Genomic DNA, 14,974 nt, shown 5'->3' with positions numbered 1-14,974 from the left:
CCTTGCTAGAGGAAATGGGGCAGAATCTCCTTTGGGTTCAGGCCTGGCAAATCGCTAAACAAACTGGCAGTATTTGGGCAGTTTGCCTACCCAAATCCCCAACAGCTAGAATGTAAACAAAACAGCAGATCTCAAGCGGTGTATTTTAATAAATATGGTCAGTAACGTCACCCAGGAGGATTCCCGGCTGCTTTGTTTATATTCTAGCAGCTGGGGATCTGTCATTTAGCAAAGGGAGTGCAGCAGGGAAGCATCATTGGGTGGCAGGTGGAGCATAGCCTTGACTTTTTAGACTGATGCCACCCTTGTGACCTGATTCACCAATAATAAGATCGCTAGGAAGTGCAGAGAAACATATCATCTGTTTGTACAGGGTTACTTCCTCGCTAGATGGAATGGGGCAGAATCTCCTTTGGTTTCAGGCCCGGCGAAGCGCTGAACAAACTGGCCCTTTTTGAGAAGTTCACTTGCCCAAATTCCAGCCTACTAAATCCATTGTCAGTCACAACCACCTGTGCCCAATGATGCTTTCCTGCTGCACTTCCATTGCTAAATGACAGATCCCCAGCAGCTAGAATGTAAACAAATCCCGGGCGGTGTCATTGACTAAATATGGTCAGTAACGTCACAGAAGAGGATCCCTAGCTGCTTTGCTTATATTCTAGCAACTGGGGATCTGTCACTTAATGACAGGAGTGCAGCGGGGCAGCAGCATCGGGCAGCAGGTGGAGCACAGCCTTGACTTCTTAGACCGTTGCCACCTTTGTGACCTGACTCGCTGATAACAAGATCGCTAGAGAGGGTAGAAAAACCTATCATCTGTTTGTACAGAGTTGCTTCCTTGCTAGATGAAATGGGGCAGAATCTCCTTTGAGTTCTGGCCCTGCAAATCGCCGAACAAACTGGCAGTATTTGGGCAGTTTGCCTACCCAATTCCCTGTAAACAAAACAGCTGCAGATCCTGGGTGGTGTCATTTAACAAATATGGTCAGCAACGTCACCAAGGAGGATTTCCGGCTGCTTTGTTTATATTCTAGCAGCTGGGAATCTGTCATTTAGCGAAGGGAGTGCAGCAGGGAAACATCATTGGTGGAGCATAGCCTTGACTTAGACCGATCCCACCCTTGTGACCTGACTTGCCAATAACAAGATCGCTAGAGAGGGTAGAAAAGCTTATTGTCTGTTTGTACAGGGTTACTTCCTCGCTAGATGGAATGGGGCAGAATCTCCTTTGGTTTTAGGCCTGGCAAAGTGCTAAACAAACTGGTCCTTTTTGAGGACTTCACCTGCCCAAATCCCCACCTACTAAATCCAGTATCAATCACAACCACCTGCTACCCGATGATGCTTTCCTGCTGCACTTCCAAATGACAGATCCCTGTTTGCTAGAATGTAAACAAAGCAGCCTCTGCTGTTTCATCTTCCTCGCTTTCCCCAGAGTTGACTTACTGGTTGCGCTATCCTCCATGCTCAGTTGTCAATAGTACCTTGTGTGCCATTATACGCCTTCCCTGTACGTGTGTGATTACTTGTCTGGTTCAACTGCTGTCAGATATATTATGCATTGTCTTATGTCTATTTTGTATACTGAATACTACCCTGTGAGATACCAATAAAGCACCTTTGTTTTGTAAAAAAAAGAAAACAAAGCAGCCGGCGTCATTGACTAAATATGGTCAGTAATGTCACCCAGGAGGATACCTGGCTGCTTTGTTTATGTTATAGCAGCTGGAGAACTGTCATTAGCGATGGGAGTGCATCAGGGAAGCATCATTGGGTGGCAGATGGAGCATAGCCTTGACTTCTTGGCCCATACCACCCTTGTCACCTGACTCGCCAATAACGAGATCGCTAGAGAGGGCAGAAAAACCTATCATCTGTTGTTACAGGGTCACGCTCCCTCGCTAGATGAAATGGGGCAGAATCTCCTTTGTTGGGAGTGAGCTATGGGTTTGGGTTCCGTGAAGCGCTGAACAAACTGGCCTTATCTGAGCAGTTTGCCCGCCCAAATACTCGGCTGCTAGAATGTAAAAAAAAAAGTAACCGCAGATGGGCAATGCCATTGACCAAATATGGTCAGTGACATCACCCAGGAAGATCCCTGGCCACTTTGTTTACATTCCAGCAGTAGGGGATCTGTCATTCAGCGTTGGGAATGCAGAAGGGAAGCATCATCGACAATGGATTTAGATTGCTGGACAACATGATTGGCGATGGATTTACATTACTTTGTTTACATTTTTTCTCTGTAATATTTTTTAACCACTTCCTGACACCTCTCGATTATGTGACCTGTAACAGTGGTCACATGATCGCTGATCCTTCCCGCCCTCCAGGTGTTCAAAACTTTTAAAGTGATGCTGGGCTGAGTGGGAAGGATTTTCCCATGGTGTCAGTGTGTAAAAGCGCACTGTAAAAAATGTAAAACGCAATGCACAAAAACTACACCGCACACCTCTGAACTGGCCCCAAAGGACATTTGCGTATAATGTAACCTATACAATATCTCACAAAAGTGAGTACACTCCTCACATTTTTGTAAATATTTTATTCTATCTTTTCATGTGACAACACTGAAGAAATGACACTTTGCTACAAAGTAAAGTAGTGAGTGTACAGCTTGTATAACAGGGTCAATTTGCTGTCCCCTCAAAATAACTCAACACACAGCCATTAATGTCTAACTCGCTGGCAACAAAAGTGAGTACACCCCTAAGTGAAAATGTCCAAATTGGGCCCAAAGTGTCAATTTGTGTGGCCACCATTATTTTCCAGCACTGCCTTAACTCTCTTGGGCATGGAGTTCACCAGAGCTTCACAGGTTGCCACTGGAGTCCTCTTCCACTCCTCCATGATGACATCACGGAGCTGGTAGATGTTAGAGACCTTGCGCTCCTCCACCTTCTATTTGAGGATGCCCTACAGTCTAAACTTTACAATAGAGTTTAAGTCTGGAGACATGCTTGGCCCGTCCATCACCTTTACCTTCAGCTTCTTTAGCAAGGCAGTGGTCGTCTTGGGGGTGTGTTTGGGATCGTTATCATGTTGGAATTCTGCCCTGCGGCCCAGTCTCCGAAGGGAGGGGATCATGCTTTACTTCAGTGTGTCACAGTACATGTTGGCATTCATGGTTCCCTCAATGAACTCTAGCTCCCCAGTGCCGGCAGCACTCATGCAGCCCCAGACCATGACACTCCCACCACCATGCCTGACTGTAGGCAAGACACACTTGTCTTTGTACTCCTCACCAGGCTGCCGCCACACACGCTTGACACCATCTGAACCAAATAACTTTCATCAGACTACAGGACAGGGTTCCAGTAATCCATGTCCTTAGTCTGCTTGTCTTCAGCAAACTGTTTGCGGGCTTTCTTGTGCATCATCTTTAGAAGAGGCTTCCTTCTGGGACGACAGCCATGCAGACCAATTTGATGCAGTGTGTGGCGTATGGTCTGAGCACTGACAGGCTGACCCCCCACCCCTTCAACCTCTGCAGCAATGCTGGCAGCACTCATACATCTATTTCCCAAAGACAACCTCTGGATATGACGCTGAGCACGTGCACTCAACTTCTTTGGTGGACCATGGCGAGGCCTGTTCTGAGTGGAACCTGTCCTGTTATACAGCTGTATGGTCTTGGCCATGCTGAAGCTCAGTTTCAGGGTCTTGGCAATCTTCTTATAGCCTAGGCCATCTTTATGTTAGAGCAACAATTCTTTTTTTCAGATCCTCAGAGAGATCTTTGCCATGAGGTGCCATGTTGAACTTCAAGTGACCAGTATGAGAGAGTGAGAGGGATAACACCAAGTTTAACACACCTGCTCCCCATTCACACCTGAGACCTTGTAATACTAATGAGTTGCATGACATTGGGGAGGGAAAATGGCTAATTGGACCCAATTTGGACATTTTCACTTAGGGGTTATTCACTTTTGTTACCAGCGGTGTAGACATTAATGGCTGTGTGTTGAGTTATTTTGAGGGGACAGCAAATTTACAAGGCTACAATGTAAAGTAGTGAGTGTACAGCTTGTATAACAAAGTGTCATTTTTTCAGTGTTGTAACATGAAAAGATATAATAAAATATTTACCAAAATTTGAGGGATGTACTCACTTTTGTGAGATACTGTACAACTGATAATCAAGCCAGTTTAGCATTTAAATTCTCCTTTCAATATGATTTTTGAAGCCTGTTGGGATGTTCAAAAATTCCCCAGAATTCCCAGCCCCCTGCTCCTGTAATTGGTTAACTGCTTTGCCTAGAAGTCTGCACAGAGCTTAAAGACAAAGATCATGCTTTCTCAGAATATTTCATCTTTGCACATATTACTCAGAATTTTGGCAGGAAGTCACACAGTAAGAGGCTCTAGCAGGGTCTGATCTGTGTCAGATGTTTGTGAACACTACCAGGAACTCCATAGACCCTAGGATTTATATGATCATGTCAGCTCGGAGACAGCATCTCAGTGCAGGAAGTAGATGGTGACCCAAAATATCTAAACTAAGATGGCGCCGTTCTGGGAGGAAAAGAAGATGAAGGCATTGTCAAGGGGAATGTAGTCATCACTGTGGAAGGTAATAAATACCTGGAAGTGTTAAATGTACTTAACATGCAAAATGTACCTGTAGGCAGAGCCATTAGAACGTGGACATAAAGTTTCATGCTTGGGTACCAACAATAGGCCTATTGGCCTAATTTACAGTAGCGTAAGTTCCACATTTCACCAGCACATGTATCTTACCATACCCGACACTTCACCCTGCATTTTTCCCGGCTGAGACAGGTACCAATTCAAAGGATAGGCCATTGGTATCAAGGAAAGGTGAGTCCAATCAATTTTCAGAGCTTTACTTTACAACTTCAAGGTAGACAACTTCGGGGCCTACAGCTTCTCACCAATAATAGTATAACAGTCCTCAGCACTTTCCCAGGTCAGGCCATCCATGTCCTGTCCACAGCTCCCTCCTATCCAGGGCACCGGGATCTCTCCAGGTATTACCCAGGAGGGAAATGCCATCCGCTGGAAGCTCTACATATCTGCAGAAAGGCCCCACCTAGTCCCATAAGGGCCAGCTCTGAAGTCTCGCCCCTGTCCTCTTGACTCTCTGCCCAAACTCCTCCTACTGCCTAATGTAACCCACTATTTCTCAATGCAGAGGGTGCCACCTAGTGGCCAAACTTGTAATTGTACTAACACCCCCCTTACATACCTTCTTCCTGGCTGAGCCAGGTACCAGTTCAAAGGATAGGCCATTGGTAACAAGGAGAGGTAAGTTAATGTAATTTTCAGAGCTTTACTTTACAACTTCAGGGACTACAGCTTCTCACCAATAATGGTAGCAGTCGTCGGCACTTTCCCAGGTCAGGCCATCTATGTCCTGTCCCCAACTCCCTCCTATCCAGGGCACCAGGACCCTTCCAGGTATTCCCTAGCCGGGGAATACAAATCACTGGAAGCTCTACTTTTCTGCAGAAAGGGGCCCACTAAGTCCCATGGGGGCCAGCTCTGGAATCTCACCCCTGTCCTTTGGACTCTCTGCCTAAACTTCTCCTACTAATGCAACCCACTATTTATCTATGCGGAGGGTGCCACCTAGTTGCCAAACTCGGAATTTTACTAACACCCCCCCTAAGGGGGGGGGGCCTTACATATCCGATGCTAGGGGCCGCTTTAAGTTTTCTTGATACATTTTTAATGTTCCATAGTTGGATCTCCTTACCTGTTGCAGGTGTGCCCGTCCTTGGATCAGGCTTTGGCCCCAGGCGGTAGTCGTCAGTAGCAGGTTCAGGGATGCCAGGAAGAGAGCGGCGCCCCCTAGTGCCAGTGCCAGGAGTAGCAGCGGGAGCAGAGCAGTCCGACCTGCCCTCCTCTTACTCCAACGCGACATTGAGGTCAGTCCGTTCCCCTATAACCCTACATCCTTAGCCGCCAACTTGCCCGCCGATCAGCACAGATCGTAATGTGACCTATTTGAAAATCGCAGACTAGTAAAGCTTTAACACTAGTAACACATGACATAAGACGATCTTGTAACACTGGATGATGAAGAACTAAACCTGACCACAACAAAGGTTTGCGAAACCAAACACTAAAAAGAAACAAAAGCAAAAAAAATTAAGTGGACAAAGGTTTCAGAAAGGAAGAAAAATTGCTGAAAGTGAGATTTCCTCGAAACTTCCCAGCACCTCTTGCGGTCTATCGTCGTTTTTCAATGCTTCATTTCTCATCAGCGTCCTCTGTTTTCCACTTAGAATGAATGAAACTTAAACTTGGCAAAAAAAATAAAAAATCAGGGACATAAGTGCCAAAAAAAAAAAATTCTTTCCTATTCTCTAATTCCCATCAGAAAAAAAAAAAAAAAAGTCAAGCCGCCCTGAGCCAAAGTGCGGCCATCTTGTACCTTATCTCCGCGGACAGCTAGAAAAGTTTCAGAACAAGTGTTAAGGCAAGTGTGCGACTCTTAAGGCCCTTTTCCTCTGAAATCTATGAACTGTGCAAGACTGATTAGTGACGGAGGTTAGCGGCGGAGCAGCAAGGTGGGTGACGGAGGGTGTCAGCGACGCTGGCAAGCGTTCGGAAAGAGAGGAATGGAGGAGAGAGAAGAGGAGGAAGGTCTGCGCTCAGCTGCTTGGATATCAGCACGAGTGTTTTTCTGGTTCCTGGATTCGTTCCAGTGAAAGAGGAGAAAAAAAAAAAAAAAAAGAATGACAGGAAACAGAGAGGAGGGGAGGAGGAGAGGCAAAAAATAGAAGATGTTGGGGAGGGAGGAGAAAGAAAAAAGGGCGGAAGAGAGAAGACAGAGGAGGAGAGGAAAAGGGGGGAGACATGGCTGAGTGCATGGACAGAGTTCAGGAGGAGCTAGCAAACTGTCAGCACAAGAGCAAATATAGACACCAACTTATAGGCAACTATTACAATGTAATGAAAGATCATTTCCACACATGCAGAATGTCATCCAGATCTGAAGTCATTAAAGTGCAACTGAACCTGATAAAAAAAACAAAAAAAAAAAATGCTGACAGGTAGTATTTTTATGACAGAAGTGACCCTGTTGGTCTCTTCTGTCATACAGTAAGTGCTTCTACCTGCCTGTCAGCGTTAGTCGTGCATGCGCAGCTCAGCATATATTTATGGTACAGATCTGTGCCATAATTATTATTATTCAGTATTTATATAGCACCAACAGTTTGCACATCGCTTTACAACGTTAGGGCAAACAGTGCAGTTATAATACAATTCAATACAGGAGGAATCCTTAGAGCTTACAATCTAAAAGGGAGGGTTAAGTGATACAAAAGGTAATAGCTGTGGGGGGGTTGGGGCTGGGCTGGGGGGGGGGGGGGGGGGGATGGGCCAATAATAGAAAGAAATTGTACAGTTGTTAGGTGAAGGTAGGATAGGCTTCCCTGAGGAGAAATGTTTTCAGGGTTCGCCTAAAAGTGGATAGAGTAGTGGGAGATAGTCAGGACAAATTGGGGTAAGGAATTCCAAAGGATGTGTCAGAAACCATGAAATCAGGCCGAGACAGAAGTACAGTTAAATCACACTTGTTTAATAATAAAAGTAAAAAAGAACAAACATAGTCAAAACATAGCCAAAGTTCGGTAACCGGAACAGATAGTCAACAAAGCCAGAAGTCAGGGATCAATGTAGTGGAACAGCAAGCAGGATCTGGAGCCAGAAGGGATGTCAGCAAGTCTTGAACAGGATCGCAGGAGATAGTTTCTGTGATGTTGAACAAGGCGAAGGCAGAGATCCTCTGGACTGGACGACTTGAGTAGGCAGGACTGACAAGCAGGATATCATCAACAGCTGAGTAACTGTGGAGAGATAGGATCTGGCAATTAGCCGACAGCTGAGCGGCCAGCTCAGAGAAGGAAGGGCTGAGCCAAGCCCTGACAGGATGGGAGAGGCTCTGGAGAAGTCCTGGAGGTGAGCATGAGAGGACATGACAAGGGAACAAGAGAGCAGGAGTTCTTGGGAGGAACGAAGAGAACGATTCGGTTGGTATTTATGGTGTTATAATGATAATGATGTTACTCCCATGTGCAGGAGTGACATCATCACAGCCCAGGCCAATCAAGTGACTGAAGAGTCCAAACTCAGAAGGTGTCAGGGCTGGGCTAAGGCCTTCCTTCTCTGAGCTGGCCGCTCAGCTGTCGGCTAATTGCCAGCTCCCATCTCTATCCACAGTTACCCAGCTGTTGTTGATTCTGCTCGTCAGTCCTGCCTACCTAAAGCCATCTAGCTCACTTGATCTCTGCCTTCGCCTTTGTCAACATCACAGAGATTTTCTCCTGCGTTCCTGTTGAAGACTTGCTCGGCTGACGTTCCTTCTGGCTCCTGATCCTGCTTGCTGTACTACTACGTTTATCTCTGACATTTGCTTGGCTGACTAAGCGATCCGGTTACTGAACTCTGGCTTGTTTTGACTACGCTTACTCTGTTTACCTTATTATTATTATTATTATTATTATTAATAAACAAGTGTGATTTAACTATACTTCTGTCTTGGTCGGATTCATGGTTCCTGATAGAAGGGAGACTGGGAGAACATGGAAGTGCCTTTGACCAGCAGGAGAGCTGACAGCGCAGCGCTGGAGGGGATTGTTTGACAGGTAAGTCTGCCATACTGTGTTAATATGAAGTGCATACTAGCATGTTATGGATAACAACTCTGAGGGGCCCATTTAAAAAAAAAAGGAGCTCTGCTTTTTTTAAAAAAAAATATTGATTTCTATTTTATATACAGTTAGTACAAGTACAGTTGTGCTCAAAAGTTGGAGAATCGTCCCCTCCGTTCCTCCCAGGACCTCCTGCTCTAAAGCTCCCTTGTTACCTCCTCCCATGCTCGCCTTCAGGACTTCTCCAGAGCCTCTCCCATCCTCTGGAACTCCCTGCTCAGGTATGTCCGATCAACCCCTAACCTGTCCACCTTTAGGAGATCCCTGAAAACTCACTTATTCAGGGAAGCTTATCCCACACCCACCTAACAACTGTCCCTGAGCCACCCCCATCAAATCATTCCCCGCAGCTATTACCTGTTGTACCACCACCCACTCCCTTTAGAATGTAAGCTCTACGAGCAAGGCCCTCCTGTCCCTTCTGTATTGAATTGTACTGTAATTGTGCTGTCCCACCTCTACATTGTAAAGCGCTGCATAAACTGTTGGCGCTATATAAATTGTGTATTATAATAATAATAATATAATACAGTATGTACCATTTTTTAAAGAAAACATGAGTGAACAGGCCATTTCTTTTATTTCTTATGGGATTTATATTCTGTAACTGTAGATGATAACAGAATGGCACAATCATAAAACTAAACATGGCAACAAGTAACCAAATTAAATGGCCCCTGTTCAAAAGTCTGCACCTCTTAGTTCTTAATACTGCGTATTGCCCCCCCTTTAGCATCAATGACAGGGTGAAGTCTTAGTTGTCTATGAGGCCCCGAATTCTTGCAGGTGGTATAGCTGCCCATTCGTCTTGGCATAATCCCTTCAGGTCATGCAAAGTCTTTGGTCATCTTTGCATGAACCGCACATTTGAGATCTCCCCAGAGTGGCTCAAAGATATTAAGGTCAGGAGACTGTGATGGCCACTCCAGAACTTTCACCTTTTTCTGCTGTAACCACTGGACGGTCAACTTGGCCTTGTGTTTAGGGTCATTGTCATGCTGGAAAGTCCAAGAATGTCCCATGCGCAGCTTTCGTGCCATAAACTGTTCCAACATTTATGGGCTTCAAGGGACAGAGAAGATCCTGTCCTGGTACATGATGAAGGCATTGGTTCTTTCAGGTGGATGTCACACAGGAGATACCTGTACATGCCAAGCTCACCAGCACCTAGCATCTTTGTAGAGGAGACAGTGCTTCCACCTAGTAGGTTATGAGGTGAGTTTCTAGGTCCCCCCTTGGGGGAGAAGAGTGGGCAATTTCTCATGTTCTGGAATGAATTTTTTTGGAGCTGAAATTGACGATAAAATTGTTACTTATACCCCACCAGACATCTTTATCCATAAGTGATTTGAATTGCATCACTTCCACTGGGGCACCCAATTCACCTGAGATCAACTAAATTCTTCAGGGCAGCTGTAATGTTCATTTCTAATCTTATCCATCTTCAATTCTGGGCATTGCCATTTGGCCTGTCCAGTGCCCCATGGCTTTTTTTTACAAAAGTCGAAGTAGAACTGGAAGTGGGTCTGAGGCAACAGGGTATCTCTTTTGTCCCTTATCCAGATGACATATTGTTGGTAAATTCTATCAAGGAGATCCTGTTGTTTCACACAGCTGGAAGTTCACTTCTGAACATGGTAACATTTGCTTTCTCTGCAGAGGAAAGTGTTCTTGGGGATCCTTTGGACTCAGTTCAACAAAAATTGATTCCCACAATAGAGAAACAGGTAAAAATGCAGGAGCAGTTACGGTTGTTTCAAGTATCAACCAAGATAACAGTGAGACAAGCAATGTCTCTTTTGGGGCTTCCAAACTTCAACAGTCCTGGCAGTTCCTTGGGCTATGTCTCATTGCAGAAATCTACAAGTAGCAATTCTAATGTATTGGAAAGGGGTATAGAATTAAGGACCAGATTAAGCATTCACAAGGGTGTTAGATACTCTAGATTGGACAAATTGGTTTGGGACCAAAAAAATTTAAAGGAATACCACAGATCCAATAATGATAAATATGGATGCAAGCGGAAAGGGTGTGTGACAGACCCAACCAGCTTCCTACCCACTGATTATGGCCTATGGAGAGAGCAGATCCTTCTCCAATGATTGACAACAATGTAATGGATGCTGAGAACAAGGCTTGGATTCATTCTCTGAATAAGGACAATAAAGCTTCCCTTTTGGAGTGGTTGGAAAGGTGTAATATTAATCCTGTACAGGGTAATGGTCAGAGGAAGTATGGTGGCCCTCCTGCAGACTGGGTTGGGGAGGCTCCTTCACTTGGGGCAGAAATATTTATCAACCATAATCCTCAAGAGATCTATAAAGATAAATGAATTACACTGTATCAGACTGCTGGGACATTGTATTTCTTCTGATGACTTGTCTAGTGGACAGAATACACAAGTTTGTGTCTCTCCCATTGTTAATTGGGTCACCTATTGTTTCTTTCTGTCTGCTGGTATTGTGTCCCCTCCACCTTGTTTGCAAACTATTGTGGGATGATATATGTTTATACTTATGATAATGTGTAATGTACTTTGTTGTGACCTTGGTGATGGGCAGCCTGACCTGGAGTGGGATCTCTGCTTAATCACAACATTGTCTGGATGGGCACTGAGTCACCTAGGTGGCTAGTTGTTTGTTTAGCTTAATGTTTATAGTATATATTGCCTGTTGTTTAGCTATGTTAAATATATTCTTGTTTACAGATTGTATTATTAGGGTAATATGATCAGGAGGCGACTATCCTCCTGTGGGGTATAAAGTATGTGTCTGAATTTCAATAAAGAGTCATTCCTTTGGCGTTTACCTCAACACCTTGTCTGTGTACGATGATTAGGGTAAAAAGGGCTGGTATTAGCTCTCGGTCTGCTCGGAACGGTTTGGAGGGCAGGAGGCGCTGGTTGACGGAGGGAAGCACCTAATCGGGGTGCCAAAGCGGTTCCATCACAGGGTGGAAAGCCCAGCCAGAAGATCTGAGTTGAGGTCACACCACAAAAGATTTTCCTACTGTGTTTCCCTACTTTGAGGTCCTACCTGTGTGGACCCTGTGTTGAGGCAAGGCCACATATGAACCCTGTGATCTGCTGCCCTGTGAGTGCTTTCCTGCTTTGTTCCCCTCCTGTGATGCACTACCTGCATAGACCCTGACTTGAGGCTAGTCCACACAAGACCTTCTTTCTGCATTTCCCTTCTGTGATGTTCTACCTACGTGGGCCATGAATTGAAGCTAGGCCACACATGGACCTTGTAATCTGCTGCCCTGTAAGTATCTTCCTGCTGTATTCCCCTTCTTTGATGTACTACCTGCGTAGACCCTGAATGGAGGCCAGACCACACATGGACCCTGTGATCTACTGCCTTATGAGTACATTCCTGCTATATTCCCTTTCTGGGATGTACTATCTGCATGGACCCTGAGTTTGGGCCAGGCCACACAAAACATTTTGCTGTGCTCCCACTTTCTGCAATGTGCTAGCTGCATGGTCCCTGAGTTGAAGAAAGGTCACACAAGACATTCCTACTGTGTCTCCTTCCTGTAATGTGTTACATGCATGGACCTTGAGTTAAGGCTAGGCCACACATGGATGCTGTGATCTGCTGCACTTTGAGTACCTTCCTGCAATTTTCCCCTCTTGCAAAATACTACTTGCATGGACCCTGAGTTGAGGCCAGGCCACACAAGACCTTCCTTTTGTGTTTCCCCCCTCCCATGAGCTGCCTGTATCCTCTTGGCTGTATTCTGTTGCCAATTGCCCCTTGCTGTGCCTGGACTATTGCTATGTCACCCTCTGGACATATCTCTATGCTGTTACATATCTCTGACCTGTAACGTCTCCAGACTAAATTTAGCTGGATTTCAGGTTACTACGACTGTGACTCTGGACTTCTCTTTGCTGTTCCCTAGTGCTGCTTTGGGCTCCTGGACCTACTGTTTTCTGTATCTTGTTGTCACCCTGGACTTATGCTTTTTGGTGCTCTATTATTGCCTGTGACCTTGCTACCTGCCTCTTCTTGCAAGACCTGTGGACTTCCTCCTTTTGCCCAAAGCCCAGGGGCCAAGGGGCCTAAAACTACAGGTTCTCCGCATGTGTTCTGTTTTGCCCATTCCTCCATCCCACAGACAAGTTTCACGTGGGCATAGCCCAAAATTCTGTTCTTTCTTAGATGTGCAATCGATGATTTTGAATACATGCATTGATCTAACCTGGCCACTTATCGGGAGATAAAAAAACTTCTGCCAGGGGTCAGTTTTTCACCCTCAGGTCCACAGCCTTCACCTCAAGGTATGGAAATTGAGAAGTGATGTCTAACCAAAAAGGGTCTTTCCTTGAGGGTTATCTCTACTCCGCTACAGAGCAAGAAACCAGTCACGTCCTCATCTAGGTAATAATTAATGCTTATGCAGTTTTTGCCAATTTTGTCTAGTCCCAACATTCCTAATATTTTAGAATTCCAATATATTTGCACAGCATCATGCATTTCCATGGTGCAAGTAGGCCAATCACTGGCATCATGGAAGTGCATAATACTTATCGTGGGGTGAGCGACATTCAGGGCAGCCCCAGCATTCATAAGGGGATTAAAATCTGCCTCTGTTTAGATCTGCCCGATGCACTGCCATGTTGTCAGTGTACTGAGGACTCTGATGTGTGAAAGTGGGGAGGGACTGAGGACTCTGGGGATCTAGACTGAGGTTCCTCTAGATCTTTTATACTTTCAAAGGGTGCCATGACTGAAAAAAGGTTGGGAAGCACTGGTGTATATATCAGCAATCTGCAGGCGCACAGCTGGGTCGTCTATTTGTGGATGTTTTCCATAGAGCAGAGGAAAGAGCTGCCACAATGCGAATTGTGTACAAACCTAATTGTGCGATCATAAGACCGGCCACTAGAGGAAGCCCTGGTACCACCTGTTTTTTGAAAGTTTTGTGAACCTTTTCTGAGAAAAGCTGCATCTCATTCTAAGTTCGAGTAGGGGTACACTTTAAATTAAAAAAAGAAGATTGGAAAGCCTTATAATCAATTAGTATACTCATTTGCTTTTCTGGCACTTTTTGTTTACAAGTTTGAGCCTACATTCACATTGGGCCGATTTGGCATGCGATTTGACATGTAAAATTGCATTCCAAATCAGAGCCTATTGCCGGCAACGACACCGTCCAGATCAGTGCTACGCTGCACCGATTCCCAAAAGTAGTTCCTGCACTACTTTTGGCGACTTCGGGAGCGATTTCAATAGACATCTGTGCATGAACCCGCACAGGTGTCTGTTCAGCTCGCCCCCAGTAGGAACGTGGGCTAAATCAGTATTCTTTGCTAGAAAATTACTTACAACCCCCAAACATTATATATAAAATATAAATATATATATATATATACCGGTATATATATATATATATATATATATATACCGGTATATATATATATATATATATATATATATATATATATATATATATATACCGGTATATATATATATATATATATATATATATATATATATATATATATATATATGTGTATATTTTTTAAACAGAGACCCTAGAGAATAAAGTGGCAATTTGTGCAATTTTTTTTATGTCACATAGTATTTGCGCAGTGGGTTTTTCAAACACAATTTTTTGGGGAAAAAACAATTTTTTGAATTTTAACCACTTGCCTACCGGGCACTTTCACCTTTCACCCCTTCCTGCCCAGGTCTCATTTTCAGCTTTCAGCGCTGTCGCACTTTGAATGACAATTGCACTTTCATGCAACACTGTAACCATGTGAAATTTTTATCATTTTCTTCACACAAATAGAGTTTTCTTTTGGTGGTATTTAATCACTGCTGGGTTTTTTATTTTTTATAAAGAAAAAAAAAAAAGACCAAAAAAAAGACCGAAACATTTGAAAAAAATAAAGAAGTTTTTCTTAGTTTTGTCAGTAAATTTTGCAAATAAGTAGTTTTTCTATTTCACTGATGTGCGCTGATGAGGCGCACTGATAGGCTGCACTGATGGGCACTTAGGAGGTGGCACTTATGGGCACTGATGAGGAGGCACTAATATGCCACACTTATAGGCATTGATAGGTGGCACTGATGAGCACTGATAGGTGGCACTGGTGGGAACTGATAGGCAACATGGATAGGCAGCACTGATGGGCAGAGATGGGTGGTATGATGGGCATTGATGGGCAGCAATGATAGGCAGCACTGATAGCCAGCACTGACTGGCATCACCAATGGGCATTGATTGGTGGCACTTGTGGGCACTGATTGTGGGCACTGATTGCTGGCACTGGT

General features: G+C 44.6%; 1 protein-coding gene across 1 annotated transcript in view; it reads right to left on the bottom strand.

Moving 5' to 3' along the window:
- The window catches only part of LOC141134136 (uncharacterized), an 85,890-nt gene extending 79,181 nt beyond the window's left edge, over positions 1–6,709 (bottom strand). The window contains exon 1 of the mRNA XM_073623722.1: positions 5,723–6,709. Within this exon, the coding sequence (XP_073479823.1) occupies positions 5,723–5,890 (168 nt within the window). The 5' untranslated portion in view covers positions 5,891–6,709. The remainder of the gene's footprint in view (positions 1–5,722) is intronic.
- Between the last annotated feature and the right edge of the window lie 8,265 nt (positions 6,710–14,974).

This window comes from Aquarana catesbeiana, linkage group LG03, assembly GCF_042186555.1.
Source record: "Aquarana catesbeiana isolate 2022-GZ linkage group LG03, ASM4218655v1, whole genome shotgun sequence".
NCBI lineage: Eukaryota > Metazoa > Chordata > Amphibia > Anura > Ranidae > Aquarana > Aquarana catesbeiana.
The sequence above is the reverse complement of the archived record's forward strand: the minus strand, read 5'-3'. Positions and strand labels throughout refer to the sequence as shown.